Source organism: Acomys minous (genome assembly GCF_964271855.1).
Source record: "Acomys minous genome assembly, chromosome: 3".
In the NCBI taxonomy this organism is placed as follows: Eukaryota; Metazoa; Chordata; class Mammalia; order Rodentia; family Muridae; genus Acomys; species Acomys minous.
This window is the reverse complement of record NC_140485.1, coordinates 19,053,589-19,078,284: the sequence shown is the minus strand read 5'-3', so window position 1 is coordinate 19,078,284 and position 24,696 is coordinate 19,053,589. Positions and strand designations below refer to the sequence as shown.

The 24,696-nt window shown below is 48.3% G+C and overlaps 1 protein-coding gene across 1 annotated transcript in view; it reads left to right on the top strand.

The window, feature by feature from the left end:
- Positions 1-3,996: 3,996 nt before the first annotated feature.
- Positions 3,997-24,696, top strand: part of TGM3 (transglutaminase 3) — a 39,337-nt gene continuing 18,637 nt past the window's right edge. Inside the window, exons 1-7 of the mRNA XM_084774233.1 lie at positions 3,997-4,100; positions 16,315-16,488; positions 16,975-17,214; positions 17,888-18,006; positions 19,332-19,460; positions 23,272-23,449; positions 23,550-23,685. Of these exons, the coding sequence (XP_084630359.1) occupies positions 4,094-4,100; positions 16,315-16,488; positions 16,975-17,214; positions 17,888-18,006; positions 19,332-19,460; positions 23,272-23,449; positions 23,550-23,685 (983 nt within the window). The 5' untranslated portion in view covers positions 3,997-4,093. The remainder of the gene's footprint in view (positions 4,101-16,314; positions 16,489-16,974; positions 17,215-17,887; positions 18,007-19,331; positions 19,461-23,271; positions 23,450-23,549; positions 23,686-24,696) is intronic.

Genomic DNA, 24,696 nt, shown 5'->3' with positions numbered 1-24,696 from the left:
ACTTCCCGGAGCCTGTGCTTTTTGCGTTGTGAAACCTTGAGCACCCTAAATCCCTTAATTAGAGGGAGAAAAAAGGCAAATGATCAATGAGCTTCTCTCTTTAAAAGCCTCCATTTGCGTACTCCATCTTAGCTGGTGTCTGAGGCTGCAGAGTGTGGCCAAGCAGGAATTTCATCCTGTGCATAGCTGGCTGACTCAACTCTGAACTGAAAATCATTTAGCTGAAATTGTGACACAGCTAGCAATTATAGTTTGCCTGCAGGTTGGGGCTGTGGCACTGGCCGTGATGCAATCCTCCAGCAGCTGGCACTGGGTTCAGGCGGACTCCCTGCTGCACCGGGCTGCAGGTGAGTTTACAGGCTGCTGGCCAGCCCTGGCTGGGCAGGAGTGAGGGGGGGACAAGGGAAACTGGCCCAAACAATGTGTTGGGGAATATTCCTAGCAGTGACTAAGGAGTGGTTCTGGGTTTCCCTGTAGCTCAGCAGGATTTGTGGTCAGGCCACAGAGGTCAGTGTGAAAGTGTACAAGTCAAGGCCACACAACAGGCAAGCTTCTGGAGCTTGGATTTGCACCGGCATCTTCTGAATCCAGTGTCTGCATTCGCCTACCACACGGGTAAAGGCTGGTCTGAGGGAAGAGCATGTGACCAGGTGTCAGCACAGACACTTGTGGGTCCCCTTGCAAAACCTGCGACACTCAGAACTGTGCAATTCTTTAAGGATAGTAATGATTCTAACCATCTCAGCACCGACTCCCTGCACTGGGCCATGCCAGAGGATGTGCTAATTAATCCCTTTATGACTCCTTTAATTCTCACAACAGTTCTGCCTCGGTTTTACAGACAAGGAAACGGAAGCTCTGAACGGCGAGGTGACTTAACAAAATCAGAATGTGGATCCAGGTCCGCATGACCTCAGGCTCTTCCCCAGGGACAGTGCCACCTGCTTGTCATCTCTGTAGGCTGTTTTGTCATATCATTGGAAGGAATGCCCAGGGTCCAATTCCTCCTGGCTCTCAGGCCAACAAAAATACTAGTACTAATGAATGAGTTCTTCCTTCTCTCTGTACCACACTCAGGAGTACATGGGGTGACTCCATGCTCGACCATCACACTGGGTCACACACAGCAACGCTCAGGGCTCATGGTAAGATGGGTCCTGCATAGCTAAGGCCTTTCCCAGAGTCACAGCTGGCGGAACAGCAGAGGCCGCGACCACCCTCAAACCTCCACATGGGATTTGGGGCTCTCTGCCAGATACTTCTGGGGCCTCTGCTCTCTTCTTGGCCGTCTCCCAGGAGTAGGTGCCAAGCTACTTTTCCAAAAAAAAAAAAAAAAACATCAGAACCCACAAAAGGCCAAGTTCCCTCTCATCCTGGCAGGGACCTCGGAGACTAAGCAAACAAGATCTAGAGTCACTTAGATGTGGGTCCCCGTCCTGCAGTTGCACAGCCTTGAGCGTCTCTGTTTGTCCCCCCTTTACTATAGCAACAACGATCTGTGAAGATGGAAAAGGGTAATACGTGTGAAGGCCAGTGCTTGGTACTTGTTATCCTTCCAGTAATTCATCCACTCACCCATCCACCCATCCGTCCACCCACCCACCCACCCACCCACCCATCCACCCACCCACCCATTCACCCATCCATCCATCCACCCATCCACCCATCCATCCACCCACCCATCTATCCATCCATCCACCCATCCATCCACCCACCCATCCACCCATCCACCCACCCACCCACCCATCCACCCATCCACCCATCTATCCATCCATCCACCCACCCATCCACCCATCCACCCATCCATCCATCCACCCATCCATCCACCCATCCATCCATCCATCCATCCACCCATCCATCCACCCATCCACCCATCCATCCACCCATCCATCCATCCATCCATCTATCCATCCATCTATCCATCCATCCACCCATCCATCCACCCACCCATCCACCCATCCATCCATCCATCCATCCACCCACCCACCCATCCACCCACCCATCCATCCACCCACCCATCCATCCACCCATCCATCCACCCATCCATCCATCCATCCATCCATCCATTCACCCATCCATCCATCCACCCACCCATCCACCCATCCATCCATCCATCCACCCACCCATCCACCCATCCATCCATCCACCCATCCATCCACCCATCCATCCACCCACCCATCTATCCATCCATCCATCCATTCATCCATCCATTCACCCACCCACCCACCCATCCACCCACCCATCTACCCATCCATCCACCCACCCATCTATCCATCCATCCATCCATCCATCCATCCATCCATCCATCCATTCACCCACCCATCCATCCACCCACCCATCCACCCACCCATCCATCCATCCATCCACCCACCCACCCATCCACCCACCCATCCATCCACCCACCCATCCATCCATCCATCCATCCATCCATCCATCCATCCATTCACCCACCCATCCATCCACCCACCCACCCATCCATCCATCCATCTATTCAAACAGGGGCCAGAGAGATTGCTTAGTAGGTAAGAGTGCTTGGCAATCCAGGGCTAGATCCCTGAGACACACATAAAAGTCTGGGCATGGTGACACATGTCATCAGTACTAGAGCAGTGGGAGGCAGAGACAGGAGAATTACCCAGAACCTCAAGCACCAGCTAGCTTAGAGTAGCAGCATGATAGAACCAAGAGAGACCCTTTTTCAACGAGGCAGAAGGAGAGAACAGAGTCCCAAAGTTGTCTTTTGATCTTCACATATGCACTGTAACATGCATGCATCCACACATATGCATGACACATACTTTTTTTAATTCAAGCCGGTGTGTGGTTTCACCACATGTCAAGTATTCAACTAGGTTTTTGAGGAGCTCCTCCAAGGAGCGCAGTATAGGTGTAGAAACATTTTAAGCAGGTAGATAGTCACAACACAGCGCAGTATATCTTAAACCCTCCATACTTACTTTTATTTATTTATTTTTCGCATCGCTAGGAATTAATCCCAGGCCCTTTGCGCAGATGCCCTACCACTTGCTTTATCCCCACCCCCCTTTTCCCAGCTACCCTATAACCTGTAATCCTCCTGCCTCAGCATCTCAAAAACTGTGATTATAGCTGTGTCCCTACACAGTCAGCTACAGCTGAAGGTGACTGTGGGCCACTTGGTGTGGATGATGAAAACAAGACTCTGGTTCTCGGGAACTGCAGCAAAGGCTCTTAGCCATGGAGCCACCTCACCAGCACTTAATCTTCTTTTACAGACTGATATACAAACTGGGGCCAAGAAACAGGCCAATGACTCCTCCTACAGTCCTAGAGACAGAGTGTGTCAGAACTAGAAGTCAGTGGCTATTTCTAGTGCTTTCGTGGAAAAAGACTGTGGCCCCTCAACTGCTGTCTGATGTCAAGAGACCTTGGGTTTAGTCCACGTTGAGACTCATGTATTTGCTTTCCACTTGAAAACTCATGTCATATTAATCCTCCGCCCCTGTGAGGTGAGAGTGTGGGTACGATTATGCTCAAATCTAAACAAAGCTTCCAAACCTCAAGTTTGAGGGATGGCCAATTTGAGGGTCCAGCCAGCACTGGAACTGAGGGCCTTCAGCCCCCCCAAAGAACTTTCTATTACAGTCATCCCTGAGCACATGAACTGTGGTGTGTGTCAAGGACGTGGGCCCTAACACTACATGTGCACAGTGAGGAAGGATAGTGCTAAGTTCCAGACATTTTCGTGTCCCAGAAGCCTCTCTGGCATCAGCTCGGACCAAGTGTCTTAAGCGCTGGGGTCCAGGAAGCCACTTACCTTCGTAAGTAAAATAAGAAATCCTAAGAGCAACCCACTCAACTTTCATCTCCTTTCTTCTCTCCAAGGCAGTCTTGCATAAGCACGATGACCTTCCATTGGGTGACGGCTATGTTGTAAGTGAAACGTTTACAGGCACTACAGGAATGACCTGGTGCCTCGCCCACCTCATTAGAATTCTAATTGGGGTGTGTAGGAGAGGCTTCTATAAATGGTAGGGCAATCCTTGGCGCCTGTCTCCCCACACCATCTCTGACATTCCCAGAGGAGCCCCAGGAAAGGCAGAAGAAGCTGACCATGAGTGGTGAGTGTGGTGTCTCTCCAGTAGGTCCTTGTGGGAAACCCAGACTGCCCTCTGGGTCTAGCAGAGTAGCCATTTGGGAGAGCTGTCTGTCTCGGGGAGTCTGAAAGCTAGGTCTCAGTGTTTAAGAGTTATGTTCAGAGGTGACTTTACTCTAGAGTGCCTGCTGGCTTCTTCTAGCCTATTTCAGTGGTGGAACGTGGCCAGAGTGGATACAGGGGTGAGAGAGATACACGTGGAAGCTGAGTGTTGAGAAACCACCATCAGCTGGGATGCTCCTGAGTAAACTACAGGTCCTGTAGCCCTGGCGGGCTTCCTGACTTCACTCGCTGTGCGGAAGCCCGGAAGCAGACACCACGAGCTCCTGGCTGTCCCTACGAGCAGCACCAGGGAAGGCAGGCGACTGAAAAGGAACAGGAAGTGCAGGTTTTTTGACTCTGTGGTTACTGTCGAGGATTCAGGCCCTGTTAATTACTGCCTGTCATGGTGATCGGCCCTGGACCTTGACGGCAGCAATGCCAAACCCAAACAAGGCATGAGTCAAACCTGTAAAATCTGGTGAAGGATGGTTAGGAGCACAGAGTACCAACCCAGATGCGAAAGGTGGATGTGGCCACTTGTGAAAATCTCCAGATGAGGCCTGGACAGAGAATGCTCCCTTTCTCACCACCTAGTCCCTCTCATGAGTACAGGCATGGGTGAGGTGCTAATAAAAGGAGCTCTGGGGAACTTAAAACATCACCAAAGGGGCACGGTAATGTCATCTAGTACACTGATCTTCTGCCGGGAAGACACTGAGGCCTGGGAATTGGTAGAGCCTTATTAAGGTCAAACAGCAAGTTGGTAGGAAAAAAAAAAAAGAACCAAACCCCCAGCACCTTGCTGTCTTTCCTCTATGCTCCGAGTCCAGATCTGAGCTCATATGTGGTCCCTGGCAAGTGAGCAACCAGACCTTTTTCTTGAACTAGGACTCAGCTGCCTTCTTGCAGGGAACTGCCAGGAACTCCTCCTGAGTTCCCGGCTTCTTCATATACATCTACACCCTCCCAAGGCTATTTCCACATCCTTATTTCAGTTGCTTGGACCGGAGAAATATATCTATGCTCTTTGAAAAGCAGAGCATCTCTCTGGGCTTTGAGATGCTTATCTTGATATGCCAGCCCCCCAAAATAGTGTTTGCAGTGAAGACGGGCTACCTTCCTCCTGCCCTGGCTCAGTGGCCTCTCTCACCTCTCAGCATCTGCCAGAGGCAGAGCCCCCTTGTCCTCTGGGCTGCTCTAACTGTAAGCGGGCCGTTCAGGAGCGAGCCTGGTGAAGGGATTGGCTTTCGGCCATGTGCCTTCTAGTGGCCACAGATAGAGAGTCCTTACCCTCTGTGTCTGTGTCCTCACCTCTAACGTGAACGAGTCTCACCTGGGGAGTATTCATTAGCACAACTTATTAGTACCTGGGGCTTTCTTTGATGAGCCTGTTTCTTCCTTGCCTCGGGAATCTTAAGAAAACCTTATGAGAGAGAGAGAGCGCCATGTTGGGGGTGCCAAGGGAGAGTGGGAGGAGCAAACTGGGTGTGCATATGGTCGAGACACATTGTTTCCATGGATGGGATTGTCAAAGAATAAAGAAAAGATAGTCTATGTTTTAAAAGGGACACAACCCCATGAGATGAAATCCGCTTTCTACTTCCTCCCAGAGGTTTCCGGAGGAGCCCTTCTCTTAGGTTTCCCCCTGGCACAGTCACTTCAGCCTCCACCTCATCTCTCTTTCACACGTTCCCAGGTGTCCCTGGGTCCATGCATTCTTGTTCACCTCCAATGGTTTCCCTGCGTTGCCTCTACCCCACAGGGCTGTGATGTGCACATGGGGCACCCAGCCTCCTCCCTGGGGGCCAACATGCCAACCTGGGGTGTGTGCCGGAGGCTGGAAATCCTTTCTGGATCACTTGGGAGGCAAGGAAACAAAGCTGGGTCTCTCGGGCTGAGAGATGGCTTCCAACGGAGACGGGCATTCCCCTGGCTGAGCCTCCCCTCCTTTGGGAGAAGATGACAGTAGCTTCTCCTCTGCCTCCCCGGTGGAGCAGCTGCACAACTCCTTAGTGTGAAGGAGCTTTGACAGATAGGAAATGATGCATTGGCCTAAGGTAACTATCCTCAGCCCCAGCTACGCATTTAGACCCAACAAAGCTGCTTTTAAATGCCAGGGATGCTCCCAATCCAGAGATCCTGGTTTGATTGGTTTGGGAAGCTCTTGGATCAAGATGTCACTCCCCCTGCTGACTCCCCTATGTATCAAGGCTTGAAAGCCTCTGTCAGGAGAGATTACAAACTCACTCTTTAGAAAGGAGGCATGAGGAGTCCGTCCATCACCTTTTACCTGTCAGTGTGATGCCTGGGCATGGGGACTTGGCAGCAGCTGGTGCTCTCTCTCTCTCTCCGCCAAGCTCCCATAGCACCATGGTGGTTGGCTGCAGCTAGCAGCTTGGAGTCAGATTTTTGTCAAGCAAAACTGGATTCCAGTTGGGCTCGGGTTCTGTCTAAGCTTGTGATACTGGAGAAATAAGTTTGCCCGGCGGAAGGTACAAATCCCCTCATCTGTAAACTGGTATAACACCACAGGCTTTTGTGAGGGTTCAAAGATGCAAGGGTGATGCTCAGTGCCTGGCAGAGAGAAATCTCTAGCCTTCCTGGCCCTGGGTTGTTTCACTGTTACAGGTGAGGTACTCAGGCACGTGTGTTCTCCAACCTTCTAAGGTAACCTTAGAAGAGGCAGGTGTTGAGGTCTCACTGCTTCCTTTGTACTGTTGAGGCACCCACAATTCAGAGACACTGAGGTCCTTACCCAAGGCCTCCTGGCCTGTCCAGGGTTTATTACTTTTCACCCTAGGGAACTTTGCTAGATCTTTCTTCTGCCTACAAACAGATCCCAGCCTTGAGTGCCAATGGACATTGCTGTGTCCGCTACCCTGGGCTTGGGGGTATCTGAACACAGGGAGAAACCAGAAGTCATTGACACAGACTAGAAAGAGAGAAAGGAGGATGTTTCTGGCACAAGGTCCGAGGAGCCAAGGAGTGACTGGTCAGGACCTGGAGCCTGAGGGAGTGCCACTGAGAATGACTCAGTGACTGGGATCTGAGACCTGGCTTCTAGGCCTAGCCCTGCTTCTAAACTACCCTGTGGTTTCAGCTGGTCACTTCTGCTCTTTTGGGGTGTGGGGGCAGAAGAACTGGGTTTCCTGAAGTATAATATGGGAATTATGTCGAATTATACCACTATTTTCCAAGACGTCCACTGCGATCCATTTCAGATTGCGACATCAGTTTAGTGGACTGTGATCAGCATATTTTGCAAGGTGATGTAATCGAGAAAACATCAGAGTACATTGTGGTATATTCAGTTACAGATGGACGTAAGAGAACACTAAAATATATTTCTTGGTGCGGTCTCTGTCCTGAAATCCAGTCGGCTAAGCAACTTTTAGAATTCCCATTAGTTGGGACCGCAGAGCTGGCTTGCTCTTGCAGAGGACCCAGGGTTAGTTCCCAACACTCAGGTGGCGTCTCAACCATGCGTAACTCCAGTTCCAGGGAATCTGATGCCCTCTTCTGGCCTCTGAGGGCACCAGGCACGCACGTGGTACACTGACATACATGCAAGCAAATCACTCATACACGTAAAAACTAAGTAAAATATCAACATGAATTAACTTTACAAATCTATAGTATAAGAATGCATCTTTGTCTAAAGAAGATGTTTTAGGGAGCAGAGTCCAGACAAGTGTGTGTATGGGGGGGGGGAGCCCAGCTCCCTAAGTGTCAGTCCTGCCATGATGGCACCCTGCCAGCTCCTTTCTCAGCCCAACGTTTAGCAACCGGGGCATCCTCGCCTGTCTGCTGCCAGCAATTCCTTTATAGAGCAGGGCTGATAAGGGTCTGCTTAACTGATAGTAATCTCATTTTACAGTCTGGCATCTTCACATGCTGCCCTGCCAAATGTGAGCCACAGGAGAGATGCGCAAGGGATGCAATCATAGGGTCATAAGATTAGGCTTAATTGTAAATGATAGTGAACCCCCAAAAGCAGCGATTTAGAAAAATAAGCAACACAGAAGTCCGTTTCCTCTTTACACGAGAGATCTGAACGTAGGTAGATCCAGGAAGGGAAGGGAAGGGACAGGAAGGGGTAGTTCTCAGAGCACAGGCTCTGTCCAGCCTCACACCTTTCTACATCTCACCTATGGCCCTGCGTTATCTGAGATGGCCATCGCAAGCCCCATAACATCACTCTACACCACAGACAGCAGGATAGAAGAAAGGGGAGGAAAATAGGTCAAGCACGTTTGCCAACTGCTGTTAAAGAGGTTTTCTGTCTGGGTATGAAGGTAACGATGAGGTGATGTCACCTCAGCACTGGGAGGCTGAGGCAGGAGGATCAAAAGTTCAGGCGAGCTTGGTCATGTTTAAAGTAGTATAGACGTAAAATGAGGCCATACATTCAAGGCCCTCCTGGGCTAGCTACTGAGACTAGCTCAGAACCACAAATCCTCTTTTAAAAGAACTGAAGACAGAACTTAAAAAAAAAAAAGCTCACTTCATAAAAGCACTTTTCACAACAGCCAAAAAAGTAGAAACAACCTGTGCCCATCAGCCGAGTAAAAAGATAAACAAAATGTGGCTTATTCGTGTCATAGAGTCTGGCTCAGCCATAAGAGAAGGAGCCGTTGACATGTCCTCCAGCCTGAGTGTGCCTAGTGACAGAAGAAGGCAGAGTTAAGGACTGCCACATACTGTGTGATTCCATTTGTGTCATATACCCAGAGCAGACAAACTCCTAGAGGTGGGAAAGATGAGCAACCAAAAAAGGAGGGACCAGAGAGAGTTCATGCAACGTACAAATATAATGAAACCCACTGAAATGTACCTTAAAGTGCTTAAGACGTCAGTTTGTTTCTTATACATATATTTATGCGACTTATAAGACTCGTTGGAACTTCCATCCTACAAGTCACTGGCCAGACGAGACTCATATGCTGATGGGAGCCTGTGAAGTGCGCAGCCTATTAAAATAGGGGTTTTGTTAGGAAAGGCAGGGGGTAGGGGAACAAGTGAACACTAGGGTAGAATTTAGCATTCTCCCCACTAGGAATGCTGGGGCACTGATATTTCACGGGGCGGGGATGGTGGCAAGAAATGAATTCATCCTGACACTGGAGCAAAGCAGTAAACTCAGCCTAGTGTGGAACTGTGAGGTGGCCTGGAGGGAGACACCGGGGGCATTTGCTTGGAGGCAGTTGCTTTCTCCAGAACACCCCCCTGCCCCCCTTACCCCCCAATCTTCATGTAGGAAGCAGCTTTCAAAGCTTGTGAGTTATGAGAGAGTCTTTTCCCTCTATTTTTCCACAGTGGTGGGACTCAAACCCAGAGCTTTGTGCATTCTATCTAATCTAGTGCCCTGAACCAGGATGTACCGCACCCCCCCCCCCAAGGCCTTTCTTTCTCCTGCTGCTGATTTTTAAGTGCGTGACTTGATGGGTCAGTTGCAGGCCAGTGAGACCCTTTCTCCATCTCGTCCTTTCACCCAGAGTGGTATAGAAAACAGCTCCGAGACTAAAACATACCCATGAGCTCTCAACTTGAGGTGACCCTGAGATGGCTGACCCCCATCTCCCTTTCCCCTTCCTACTCTTCTGGAATATCAGACGGGTGCTCTCTCCAGAACAATGAGATTGGCATAGCCAAGGGTCCCTGGTACCCCACAAACATGAGTGATGTTTGGGGATGGGACAAGGTCTGAGACAGGCAGCCGGTGGGAGGAGGTTTTCTGACACATAGCTTCCCTGTGCCGCTCTCTCAGGGACAGCAAGGCAGACCACTCCTGCTCATTCCCTGTCCCTGAGGATTGTCCTTTGAGAGCATTTCTTCCCCTGTGGGTAATCTCTGTCCCTGTTTGTTAGCATACAGTGTCGGGGTAGACGGTGCATCCTGAGGATCTCTGACCATCCACTTACAGCAGCTTCTGGATTATGAGTCTTACCTGGGACCAAGAGAAGAGCTGGGGGTCAGTAAGATCTGGTGAATAGAAAGCACTGCTCCCTTCTAGTCAGCTTCTAGTCACCAAATGGGTGACGTTTCCAAACCAGCCAATTCTCTCACAGCGTTAACTAGGTGCTCTATGGCTGAACTCAGTCCTGGTACTGTTTGGAGTTAGCACAGACTCTATGAGACGAGGGCTCAGTTTCACAGGGTTGGGCTAATCCTACAGATGTGAGGAAAAAGACCACAGACTCAAATTACGGCCAAATTAAAGCAAGCTTTATTTGTGTGTGCATCAGAGCCGAACTGGCGGCTGCCTCCCCCTAAGATGGGTTCACGAGACCAGACAAGCCAATTTCTCAAGCCCTTTTTATAGGGCAAACCCAAAAGGTGGGGCGTTTTGCATGTAAGTGTGGTTACAGAAACGAGACTAGGCAACTAGGATTTTACAAAGTGGTTGAGAAGATCTTCCTGGAGCGTTTGTTACAGAACATTTCATGGTTACAGGGTGTGGTGCAGCCCAGCTCTGAGGGACAGAGACTTCAGTTTTACAGCAAACAAAACCGTAACCTGGCTACAGACTCAAAGTGGGAACAAAATAAAGCCCTGCTGGCTTCTCAGCTGCTCCTGGAACCTTGTTACAAAATTGGGAGCAGGGGGTGGGGTTATCCACTCGTGATCAAAGATAGGATAGAATAGCTCATAGAATTCCGGAAAATAACATATTTACTAGATTATAGGTTTATTATCAAAGGACACAGCTCATGCCAGGCAGATGGAGAGATGTGGGGAACAAGGTATGTCCTCACCACCCGGCAGCTCTGATATTCTCCAGTAGAAGCTCTCCACGCTCTCTTTTCAGGTTTTATGACGGCTCCATCACATAGACATTCTTGACTTATTACAAAGTTAATTAAGTATTAATGGCGACCGTAGTCATTGATGATCAAATCAGTTTTTCTTCCCTGAAGAACAGGGTCATGGTACTGAACTCCTTAGCCCTCTGACCAGATGGTTGGTTTCCCAGGCAACTAGGCTCTATCCTCAGGCTGTCGAAAGCTCCCAATCACCAGTTACCAGTTTAGAAAGACACTCACCCTTTCCAAGATTCCAAGGGTTTTAGAAGACGTGTGCCTGGGAAAGGCAGAGAGGCCAAAGATACATTTCTGATTGTGTCACACAGTGTAGTCCGTGCTCTGCTGATTTCTGGGTACAGGGTAGGATGCCTTGTCTCCCCAGCTTGATTTCAGTGGTCAGATTTCATCCATGGTATGTATAACGGGTTCTTTGTGCAGTCAACCGTCGACACACTGCATGCTGGTAACAAATGTGAGTCCACCTTTCCTTCTTCCTTCAACTCAAGGAAGCCTGGCGTACCTCACAACACCACTCAAGATTCTCATGACTATTTACCCTACCATACCCCACTTAGGAATGGAGTAACTATGACCAAGGCTACCCACATCTTGCCTCTTTCATTTGTAAAGCAGGTGACTCCAGATGCAGCTCACAGCATTAATGAGCTAAGGCATGTAAAGACTTGGGATGGTGGTAAAGCACATCAAAGGCCAGGAAACTTCAGCTAACACTCTGCTCATCGTCACCACCACCACACCGCATCTGACCCGTCTGCGGTATCCCTGGTGGGAAGGACCATGGGTCCTTACAGCCCAGGCACCCTGAAGTTCAGTCTCATCTTGGTCATTCCTTCCAAGCACAGCCACTGGCCTCTAGCATGACTGAGGAAGACAAAGCTGCAGCAGAGAGCATAAACGTCAGTAGAACAAAGAAGAGGGTAGACCTCTTGGAGAGGGAACGGGTGCCAGTCATAAATGTGGATTTCCCTTCCCTTCTAGCCTCCCCCTTTCCTCAGCAGAGGAACATCTGAGACACACTTTCTGCTCCCACACAGCTCATGGTCTAACAGAGAGTTTTACCTTCTGGTCACACATCATTTGGGAGCATAAAGAAACCCAGGGAGGCTCAGGGCTTCTGAAATCACCTGCCCCATAAAGGTCTTTTCTTTTCCTTCCTTCCCTTCTTCTTTCTTTCCTTATGTATTTCATTTTGTTTTGTTTTTCGAGACAGGGTTTCTCTGTGTATCTCCTGGCTGTCCTGGAACTCACTTTGTAAACCAGGCTGCCCTTGAACTCAGAGATCCACCTTCCTTGGTCACTTGAGTGCTAGGATCAAAGGAGTGTGCCACCACCCAGAAAAGCCCTTCTTTTCTTTGAAACAAGACAAAAAGCAAAGCTCTACCACTCGTCAGCATCTGGGATGCTCAGAAGGTAGTGAGCAAAGTTGTAGAAGACAGAGTTTTTAAAAGTTGGTGACCATTGCCCTAGACAATCCTAGTTCCTAGCCATATAAAGCTCTGTCCATCTCAGCATCTGCCACACAGTGTCCTAGGTCTGAGCTGTCTCCATCTGGCACTGTGTACAGGAATGTCCCTAATTTGTGTCAAATGCTCTAACTTATTCTTTTAATGAATATTTATTGGATAAATGAATGAACAAATGAATGAATGGGAGAATTTATGAATGAAAGAATATTTATTACCTTGATCCAGTGGCAAGATCACATTGTAAAATTCCTTTCTCCAAAAGTAGTGTTTGTCTCAACCATCCCAGAGAAAGAGCATCTGTCTGAAGTTGCTCTGGTAGAAGCCCCTATCCCTGAACACCTTCAGGACAGGACCTCTGCTCTAGACACACAACATGCCTCACTTTCCAGAGCCTTTGGAGCTTTTTTGTCTGGAATGGAGAATGTCCTTTAGTGTCCAACAAAACTCTCCCCTTTCAAGGTCTATGTAAATTGCATACTTAGGAAGCATGGTGAGATGATTTGCATGTGCACATTGTGTGGTGCTACATTCATGTTAGACAGTTCCATCTCTAACAGTCCAGAACTCCTTACTCCTATCTAACTATGACTTGGCATGCATTGGTCAGCATTTGCCCAGCTCTCTGCCCCTTCATAGTCTCCAGACTCTGGTAAGCACCATTCTACCATGGTGCCTCTATGAAACCAACCTTTCCACGTTCCACAAATGAACGAACCCGCATGTACTCTGTGCCTTGCTTATGGCGTTAACATAATGTCCTCTAGTTCTAGCCACAGTTGTACCAAAAAATGAGATCTCATTTTTTTTTGTTTGAATAACACTTCATTGTGCCACATTTTCTTTATCCATTCATGAACTAATTTGCGTTTAAGTTGTTTTTATTTCTTAGCTATTGTGAATAATTCTAAAAATAAGCTGTATGTGGCTGTGTATGCCTGTAACCTCAGCACCCAGAAAGATGAGCTAGGAAGGTCATGTGTTTAAGGTTAGCCTGGATATATAGCAAGACCCAAGACAGTCTGGACTGTACAGAAAGATTCTCACACCTCTCTGCCAAAAGCTAAAATAAACATGGAAGTAGCGATTTCTTTTTACTTATTTCATTTCCTTTGCTACATACCCAGGGTGGGATGTCTCACTCATAGTGCAGTTCAATTTTTAATTCGCCTTGAAGGACCTCCATACTGGTACTGTAATAATTTCCATTTTTATGAACAGTGTACAAGAGTTTCTCTTCTATTATCTCATATTACATCTTATCTTTTGTCATTTTGGCAGTAGTGATTGCTACTGGGGTGAGATAACAAATATCTCACTGTGGCTTTGATTGCATTTCCTGGTGGTTAGATACGCTGAGTACTATATACCAACATATACCATTCTGCTATTTTTATGTTTCCTTTTCAGGTCAAGTATTTTCAGTGAAACCTTTTCTGACTCTACAGACCAAAACAAGCAAACAAACAAACCTCTCTTGTTTACATTTCCCACGCACCTTTAGTTGAAAGAAAATGGGTTCGTCCCATATCATCTTTCACCACAGCTTTTTCTTGTCTTATCTACTGAAAAAGACCTTTGAAAGATCAAACTATGCTTCACATATTTCTACTCCCAACATGTCTAACAGTGGCTTATAAATAATAGGTCTCCCCCCTCACACACATACAGACAGACAGACACACACACAGATGCACAGATACACACACACACACACACACACACAGAGACACAGATAACACACACACACAGAGACACACATACACACAGTCACATACACACAGACACACACACAGACACACAGACACACACACACAAAACACACACACACAGAGAGACGCACAGATATACACACACACACACAGAGATGCACAGATATACACACACACACACAGAGACACACATACACATAGTCACATACACACAGACATACACGCAGACACACACACACACACACACACACACACACACACACAAAACTCACAGACACACACACACTTTGAATACCCTATATTTACCTTGTTGTATAGATTACATTTTAAGTTGTGTTCAAAACAAGTTTGCGTTGTTTGTTTTCACTTTATGTGTGTAGATGTTTTGTCTTCATGCGTGTGTGTGCATCACCTGTGTGCTCAGTGCCTGCAGAAACCCGAGAAGGATATAAGATACGCTGAAACTGGACTTACAGGCAGTTCTTAGCCTCCATGTTGATTCTGGGACTCTAACCTGGGTCCTCTGAAAGAACAGCCAATGCTCTTAACCATTGAGCCATCTCTCCAGGGCCCAAGACAATTCTTTCTTTCTTTTTAATCTTTTTATTTTTTCAAGACAGGGTTTCTCTGTGTAGACTTGGCTGTCCTCGACTCACTCTGTAGACCCAGCTGTCCTTGAACTCAGAGATCTGCCTGCCGCTGCCTCCTGAGTGCCCCACGCCTGGCTGACAGTTGTTTCTTGATGTTAGTTTTTCTTTGTTCATTTACATATCATCGCATTCCCTTGTCTGTCTAATCAGTCAAGTGGTATGCTAGGCATCAAAATATAAAGATCAAGAAGATGTACCCTCATGTGCAGTCAGTCTGTCAACACATATAAATTACAATGGTTTCTGACACTGGGATGTGTCTTCATATGTTCATCAAAATTGTAATTCATCATGAAAACAAAGACCAGTTTGGTTTGCATAGCCATAACTCAAAACAGTAAGATTTCTCAGCAAGCTTACTTGAGCTACATCTTATATATCATGTGATCTCTCAGAAGCCTACTGTAGTTTCACTCCAATGACTACACAGTCATCTGAGAAGGAGTGGAGGAGAGTGGCTTCTGAATTATTTGTCTTTGGGAACACTCCCTTTTCCCAGGGAGCACTTGCAAGTCACTTCTGCAAATATTCCCCAATCTCCAGGCCTGCCAATGCTCCTTAGAGTCGGGGCTGGTTCTCCAGTGTCCAAGGCTAACACTAAGAATTTAGCAATATAGGGGTAAAGGAAATAGAAGTCAGCGCTGGTTGGTTGGAGACTAGAAAATGCATCTGGGTGTTGGAGAAACTGTCTCCTCTCAGATCTGTTGGAGCTCTGAAGAGACAGTTCTCTTTCTTTTTTTTTCTGTGTGTGTGTGTGTGTGTGTGTGTGTGTGTGTGTGTGTGTGTGTGTGTATGTGTATGTGTTCCCTGGGTGCGTGTCCAGGAGTGTACTATTTGGGATTGTGCTTAGGAACGTGTTGTCTGTTGATTTTGGGAAGCCTTCCTCGATGCTCCCCACCACATTCCCTAATCAAAGACTTTCCCTGGACCTGGAGCTTGCTGTTTTTCATCTAGATTGCCTCGTGAGCCAGCTCTGGAGCCCTGCCTGTTTCCATCCCTAGTTCTGGGGTACAGGTGCGCACCGACACACCCAACTATTTATGCAGGTGCTTAGGATCGGAACCTAGACCCTCACACTTTCACAGCAAACACTTTACCCACCAAGCTGTCTGCCTGGTCCCTCTTGAAACTGTTCTAGCTGGTTGAATGATGATTCCCTGAGTGTTCAGCCTACTCCTCAAGGCCTAACAGCAAATCACCAGGTGGCTGGAGAGATTCTGAGCAAAGAGGATAGTGTGTGGAGTGGCTTAGCCGTCTGGAAGGTGGGCATTGACATGATCTTAGGTCATGCAAACTGGAGTATTTGAGTACAGAAAGGCTGAGTGGGAGCCAGTGGTGAGTGCTCTGCTGTGCAGAATCGGAGCTTGTGTGTCTTAATGTGACGTTTCTGGACGTTCAGCTCTGCATTGCCTCCTTGCCCTTGGATGCCTTTCGGGCATGCTGCACACTTGTCCCCTCCCCCTCAAGCATCTACTTTCTGCCTCACAGCTTTAGAGATCCAAAATGTCAACTGGCAGATGTCGGCGAATCGGCGAGCCCATCACACAGAGAAGTTCTCTAGCCAGAACCTCATTGTGCGGAGAGGATTTCCCTGGGAGATGGTATTGTTCGGCACCCGAAGCCTTGGGTCTGGAGACGATCTGAACTTCGTCGTTTCCACAGGTACCTACTCTGCCCCCTCCACACATGTGTGCTGAGTTGCCCGTTGGGACCTTTGGGCTATGTCGTTGATTCAGGGTGACTTTGGAAACATAAGACTTGTCCTCTTCGAACCAGGAAGGATGCGGTCTGCATGTTCCCTAAGTTTCTTTGAACACTATGATGAAGTGCTGTTCTGGAGGAAGTCACAGAGCAGTGGGTCTCAACTGTCCTAATGTTTCAACCCCCTTGATACAGTTCCTCATGTCATGGTGACCCGCCCCCCTCCCTGCCCCCTAGCCATAAAAATCATATCATTGCTACTTCATAGCTGTTAATTTTGCCACTGTTAGGAATCATAATGTCAATCTCTGTGTTTTCTTCGTTGACCCTGTGACCCACAGATTGAGAACCACTGACCTAGAGAAACTGGAAGTAGCATCAAGGCCTGGTGTCTCCTAAGCCCTACTGGCACCCTTTTGGGTCCTTCACTTTCTATTTCTTTGACAGGTCCCCAACCCTCAGAGTCAGCCAGGACAAAGGCTGTTTTTTCAGTCGCTGGGAGAAACGCAAGTGGCTGGAGTGCAGAGCTCAGAGCCAACAATGACAATAATCTGGTCATCGCTATTGCCAGTCCTGCCAATGCCCCCATCGGGTGGTACACCCTAGACCTTGAGGTCTCCTCCAACGGCAGGGTCTCCTCTCTGAAACTCGGCACCTTCATACTGCTCTTCAACCCATGGCTGCAAGGTAGGTCTCTAAACCACCACACTCCCACGGGGGCCCTGACAGAAGCCATGGGCGTGGAAAAGAGAGATGGTTCAGATGCGTTTCCTCGTGGCCTGAGAGCTGATTGGAGAAAGTTTGTGGGCTGTTAAGGGAGCAGAGATGCTACTAGTTAAAAGGTCTGCACTTACCCAGCTGTGCGGTTCTAAGCAGTTACACTGTCTCTTCTCCTCTTCCTCAAATGCTCCCAGCTAAGTGTACATCATGCTGTTATTTTTCTGGGGCTCCCACAGGGATTGTCTGAGCTTTTATGTACAAATAGCACAATGGATTCTAAGAAGCCATGACTACAGTAAAATTCTACAGCGTGGCAGTATCCTTCTATCTGAAGGAGCAAGTAGCTCGCCCTTGGGTCCCATTTTGAGAGTTGTAGGCTAGCTCAGCTTCTCTTTCTACCTGAGTTCTCACAGTGCAAGCTGGAAGTGTCCTATCCCAAGACTTCATTCTTCAGCAGAGCTTGGGGGATGGGTCCAAAGTGACTGTTGCTCTAACCCCTATACCAGTCTTCAGGAGTGGAAGGAGAAGTGATTTCATTGGTTCACTAAGATGTCTGGGGGGGTTTTTTTTTGTGTTCTCTGCCCCCACCTCTCCCTCTCCCTCTCCCCTTCCCCCTCCCCCCCCCCTGTGTGTGTAACAGCGGATGATGTCTTTATGAGTAACCACGCCGAAAGACGAGAGTATGTTGAGGAAGATTCTGGCATCATCTACGTGGGCAGCACAAATCGAATTGGCATGGTTGGCTGGAATTTTGGACAGGTAAAAGGACCATAAGAAAATATACAAGGTGCTCAGGGCTTACAGCAGATCCGCCTGTTTTTCCTGCCCTTCTGTCTAGTCACTCATTCGGAACACGTGTCTAGTCTGTCCCAGGCGCCACGCTGAGCACTAGTGATTCAGACACATATTTCCTGCTTCAAAGGAGTCGCAAGCTAGTAGGCAAGATGGACTCATTGATGAACTGATGGAGTGAAATATTTCTGATGCCATGACACACAAATAATAAAAAGACCTAGCCAAAAAAAACCACCACCAACAAACAAAACAACAACAAAAAATAGAAACAATCTTCAGGACAATAGTGTAGCGTCTGCCATCCATCTCACACAAAAAGCTCCATTGTTATGTGACAAAGCTCCACCATGGTATATAGTTGGCCTTTCAAAGCCATAGTCTTTATTTTGTATTACCATCTGAATCCAGAGAGTTCTCAGGTTTTCTCAGCTTAGAGAATGCTTAGGAATGCCTTTTTCGCTTTCCTTTTTCCAGGTGATAAGTAAAGGTATTAGAATAAAGTACCCTGGGCAGCCGGGGCACCTACACACCCAGAAGTGTGTGGGCAGAGGCATGCTTGCCCATTCCACTATGTAGCTAGCCACAGCAAGTTTCTAAGCTGAGTCTATGTGTTGACTTCATTAAAAGGAAGAAAACGGTGAGCATATAACACACCCAAAGGTGGGAGCAGGGCTATTTTTGGTGGAGTGGTTTGTGAAAGCCTTTTTTAGGAAGGAGCTCTTGAGCCTGAGGAGGGGAGGGAAGGAAGGCTAAAAGAACATTCCAGGAAGAAAGGGAAAGAAACACAAAGACGTATGGCAAGAAGAGCTAGCATGTGGGACCATTCAAGTTTGTCGTTTGTAAAAAAAAAAAAAGAAAGAAAGAAAGAAAGAAAGAAAGAAAATAAGAAAAAAAATAGTTTTAGATGTGTGTTCAGCCATACTGTTTTATTTTTACACCTATTTTTCCAGGGATCTAGATGACACACTCAGGACCACAGTCAGAGGCACAAAGGAACTCAGAGATGAGTTTGGCTTGATCAGTTAAGCAGGTTGAGAAACCAAGGCCAGAAAGGCTGACTTGTTCCACAGCAAGCTGGGAGTGGGCCGCACTGACTTTCCTGTTCACATTAGCGGAGTGGGTGGATAAAGGCCTGTCTCAGTGGCTGCCCCTCAATGGCCCTTAGCTCTGAAGGCCACAGAGTGAAAGGCCTTGGGCAGGTCCTGCGGTCCTTGCCTTTGTGCTTTCTTTAATTAACCAACAAAATGCCTCATGTCTTTCCTCTTAACACGTGGTCCCACCATTAACAGTTTGAAGACGACATCCTGAACATCTGCCTCTCCATTTTGGATAGGAGTCTGAATTTCCGTCGAGACCCCGCTACTGACGTGGCCCGCAGAAATGACCCCAAATATGTTTGCCGGGTGCTCAGTGCCATGGTAAGTAATGGAGCGCGATGGCAAGCACCACTTATTGGTAAAGGAACTTTAAGGAAGCACTTCATTCATTCTCTGAACAAAGTGTCATCTCCGAGGCTTACTGCCTCCATCTGCTAACCTAGGCCTAGGCTTGGAAACTGCTAGTCTCCGCACAATCTAATCTAGGCCTAGAATGTTTTCAGCCTCCAAGACTTACAGCTGATTAAGCTCACACTTTCTAGTTCTTTCTGAACTCTGGCTGGCTGGTTCAACTCAGCTGTTCTGGCTCAAACTCCTCTCCAAGCTGACTGACTCCATCTGGGTTCTGACTGAAATGCTCTGCTTGGTCTCAAACTAGTTCTAGTAATCGGTTCTAATCTTCTGCTTCCTTCTCCTTCTCTGGCTTCTTCTGTCTTCGCCTGTGTCTAGCCGGTTCTCTCTTCAACCTCTGTAAAAACTCTCCTGGTAAAAACCGCCTCTGAATTCCACGAACTGAACTGTCACAAACTCAGCTCCACTGACTCAACCCAGCTGCTTCTCAAACAGAACTGACTAGAACTCAGATACCTGCATGCCTCTATCTCCTAAGTGCTGGGATTAAAGGCGTGTGCCACTATACCTGGACCTAAACTTTTCTTTACCTGAAACTTGCTCTACCTTGGCTGGCCTTGAACTCAGAGATCTGCTTACCCTGTCTCCTGGGATTAAAGGTGTGTCTGTATTCCAGTCAGATCACACAGACCGCGAAGGTATTTGGATGTGATCTCTTGCCAGAGCAGCCATGTTCTGAATTAAAATTCCTCTACAAATTACCATATGCTGTGTGACTGCTTCTCAGGCCCACGCACGCACTCTGAGTCTCATGCGAGCCTTGCCAAATGTGTCTGGTAGCCATGGCCTTGCCATCTTGTCAGTAGAGGACACGGAACTCCTGTAAATGAAAGGGCTTGCCTAACATGCACAGTGACTGAGCAGCGAAGGCACAAGCCGACTCAGGCATGGCTGGTTTCAAAGCTTGTTTGAAGCTCACGGCAAGGCCTGTCTTAGATGGTACGAGAACATATTAGGTGTTCACCGGGGATGTGATGGGTGGGTGGATGAAAAATTAGACCTCTGCTACATCATGAAGTCTTCTAGGAAGGGAGGTGTGTGTCCAGTGAGACTGTGGGCCTCCTTGGCAGCATGGAACGCTCAAATGTCATGACAGGAGGAGAGAAGATTGCCTCATTCATTTTCTAGACAGAGAGAGAGGCTCAAAGAGGTAATGTGACCGGTTCACAGTGACACAGTGAGTCAAACAAAGCCTTGAGCTTTCTGTCAGGGCCTCTTTTTAGTTCCATGAAACCTATCCTATCACAGCACACACACAACACACACATACATAAAAATACACACATACATATATATATACACACACAAACACACAAATAATACACACATACATTATATATATATATAATATATACATACATACACACAGACATACACACACACACACACACACCAATCCTGGAGGAATCCATGGCTCTGCACTCAATACGTACAGAATATCTCCATCAGAAAGGCTTTACTGGCTTAAAAATTTAAAGGCCACTTGATGTGGTGGCACTTGAGAACCTGAGGAGACCAGAGGTTCATGAGCTCCTGGTCACTCTAGGCTTCACAGTGGGACCCTGTCTCAAAAAAACAAAACAAAACAAAACAAAACAAAACAAAACAAAGGCTAAAAGTCAAAGTGAGTTCTTTCACTATATCCCTCCTGAACCAAATAATCATCCAGAAATATCTCAGCATCTTTTTATGTTGGGCCACGGCTTATTATCTTGGACTATTCCCAGGCTGCCCAGTTTCCTCGCTAGAAATCTGAACAAGCTTTGGGCGGCATGCTGATGCTTCGCCTTAATTAGGGAGGGCTTCGCTCAAGAGCAGGATCTGCAACGGGGCCTCACAGGAAAGAAGTGAGGTGGACCCAGAGACACTCAGGACCTTCAGATCCACCAAGCCTAGAGTAGCCAGGATAGAGACCTGAGCAAACGAGGACTGGGCTGAACCTTGGAGAAGCAAGTCACTTGGAGAAGGGGTAGCCATTGGAGGCAGGGGGTCAAGTAAAACTAGAGTTCAGGGCCACTTAAAAAGCCAAGCTTCCTGCCAGCAAATGGAGTAGGTGAGTCCAGCCTTGAAGCCAGCTGGCTCTGGCAGCTGCTGACTCACTCTCAGCCTGGGGCCAACCCACTCTCTATCTCAGAGCTAACTTCCTCAGACCTGCCTCCCTGATGCTCTCTCCAGACCCTCCTGTTGGGCTGGGCCAGGCCAGGAGCTAATTATGGCTTATGCAGAGCTTTGAAGTACTCGGCTTACAGCCAACAGTGACCTTACCCCGAGCACCCTTGACCCCAGAGCTTGCTAGCAAGCTGCCCATCTTCCACATCCGAGGACACCCTAGCTTGCATGGTTACCACTAGAAGTGATAGAGAGCTCACCTCTGGGCTGGGACCTTTTGCCTCAGCTGGGATGCTTCTGTGTCTGCTGTCCACTTTCATAGGCCGTGGCACACTTACATGTGCTCCTGAGAGAAGGAGCAGATCTGAGCAGCTGAGGAGTCTGTGAGGGCCCAGTCTAGCCTCCCACTGTACAGCGGGGATACAGAGCAGGGCTTAACAGGCTGTGGAAGCTAGGCGAATGGAGGTGTCCCTTTGATGGATCTACTTTTCACTGCCCCTGTATTGGAAGCTGAAGGTGTAAGGGTCAGTGGGACAAACTGACTCCCCCAAATCACCAAGGAGACAGGTGACAGGAAGGGCTTATGAGCTCCTCTCTCACCTGGGGGTGTATCAAGGTGAATGTGAGTCTGCCCGGTGCTGGGGATAGAGCCCAGCTGCCCACATGCCAGGCGAGTCCCCTACTACTGAGCTATATCCCCAGGTCTCCTTCTATAACTTTTATTACGGGGGAAATCTTGGCCTCCACAAAAGTAGAGAGAAATTCCAAGTCCTCAGGGATCCGCCATCAGCTCCAACAACTCTTTACTGAAGGCTGCTCTCACTTCATCTCTGACGCCTTCTCCACAGACGACTTGGTAAACCCCAGCACTGCCACCTTTGATATTATTTCATCAGTAAGCACTTCATGTATGTCTCAGAAGGAAATGGAAAAGTAGAACTCAGGTCCCGTGAGTTCTCACCCAGTATTCTGCCAATGCTGTATCGCATTTGTGTTCCTTGTACTAGAGCCATACTTAAGGCGAATGAATGAATGAATGAATGAATGAATGAATGAATGAACAAATGAACACATGGATAAATGGATGAAGGAGGAAGAAATGGCAATATTCCATTTTTATTTTTTCTGAGACATTATATGTTAAAGTTTTAATTTTTGGAGGGCAGGTACACACACACAGACACACACACACACACACACACACACACACACAGACAACATAGTTTCAAACCACAGACACCACCACCCACCCACCCGACCCACCCCCAGCCAAGCAAACAGCCGTTGTCTTCTGCAAGCAGGACTTCTGGGCCCGGTCTTGCTGATGATGATCGGTGGTGTCTCCTACTCCGGTGTCATCCTGCAGGACAGAATTGATGTCATTCAGGAGCAATCAGACATAGGCCCATGAAACAAAGTCCCTCGAACCTCATAACCCGCCTCCACTTCCTCCAAAATGACTTGTTACAGTTTTCATTAGAGAAAAGTGCACTCAAGGCTCCATGGCTTCCTCGTCTCCCATTCCGTGCTCTGAATTCTACGTTATTGCTGTAAGCAGGCCGTGGTATTGATTCACTTGGCATGTGTGTGTGGGGGGGGTGTCTCTGCACAGATCAATGCCAATGACGACAGCGGCGTCATTTCTGGGAACTGGAGCGGCAATTATTCAGGCGGCGTGGACCCACGGACCTGGAATGGCAGCGTGGAGATCCTCAAGAACTGGAAAAAATCTGGCTTCAGGCCAGTCCAATATGGCCAGTGCTGGGTCTTTGCCGGTACCCTCAACACAGGTAATTCGGGTGCGGTGTGCCTTGTGAGGGTCAGTGGGCAGTGACGGGGCGCGTCAACGTCTACCACATCCCGCATCCTCATACTCGCTTTGGCTCGTAGCGCTGCGTTGCCTTGGGGTTCCCTCTCGGGTGATCACCAACTTCAACTCAGCTCACGACACGGACCGAAACCTCAGCGTGGATGTGTACTATGACGCCATGGGAAATCCCCTGGAGAAAGGCAGCGACAGTGTGTGGTAAGCAAGGGACCATTTCCCTGGGCGCGGAGCACCAAACTCGAGGCGCTCTCCACCTTCCCCTGGAACTCGGCTTCACACTGGAGTTAGAAGGAACGTGGCATGGGCTTAGTTCACAGTAGCAGTGCTGGTACCAAGTCACTGACCTCGCAGGACCCGCAGTGCAGCCCTTGGAAGGGTCTGATGCTGGTGGGAAACGGGGTCAGAAAGGCCAGGAGACCACTCTAGCGTCTACTAGGCCTGGCCCCAGTTGAGAAGTTAAAATTTGAAGCTACTGATTTCTCAACCAAAAATACAAATTTATCTTAGTTCAAGCAATCCATATGACTTAAGGTTTCTCTCTCCCTCCCTCCCTTCCTTCCTCCCTCCTTCCCTCCCTCCCTCCCTTTCTCTCTCTCTCTCTCTCTTTCTTTTCTCAGGAGGGATTACTTTGTCTTGTTAGTGCTATTTTGCTATTTTTTGCTGTATTTCCTTTTTTTTTTTTCAACAGAGAATCACTCTCTGACCCAAGATAACCTCAATCTCAAGATCTTGCCACTTCAGCTGGCGAGTGCTGGGGTTACAGGTGTCCACCGCCAGGCCCAGCTTATTTTCTTAAGCAAGGCAGACTGTTCCTGTGGGGCCTGTCACCCTCACTCTCCTAACTCCTTTGATGGATCTCTCCTCAGACAGCAATGAGAGTGATAATCACCCTAAAGCGTACTTCCTGGCAGCTGTGTGTGGAGAACCAGGCCCAGATGGTGTCAGGCCAGAAGTCCCGAGCCTTGTTCCCCACCTGCTGTGGACCTGTACAAGCCGCCATGTCCTGCTGCTCCCAATTTTCTCCACCACTGAGGCATAAGAGTTGGTCTAGGACTCGGTTACCATTCAGGCCTCTCCCCAGCTCTTATGAGCCTCAAGTGCATTCTTCTCCTCAGACCCTCAGACCCTCAGACCCTAGCTGTACCCTCCAGAGACCACACGTTATGTATACCCAAGGAGAGCAGAGCTACTAACATTTTATAGTAAGCA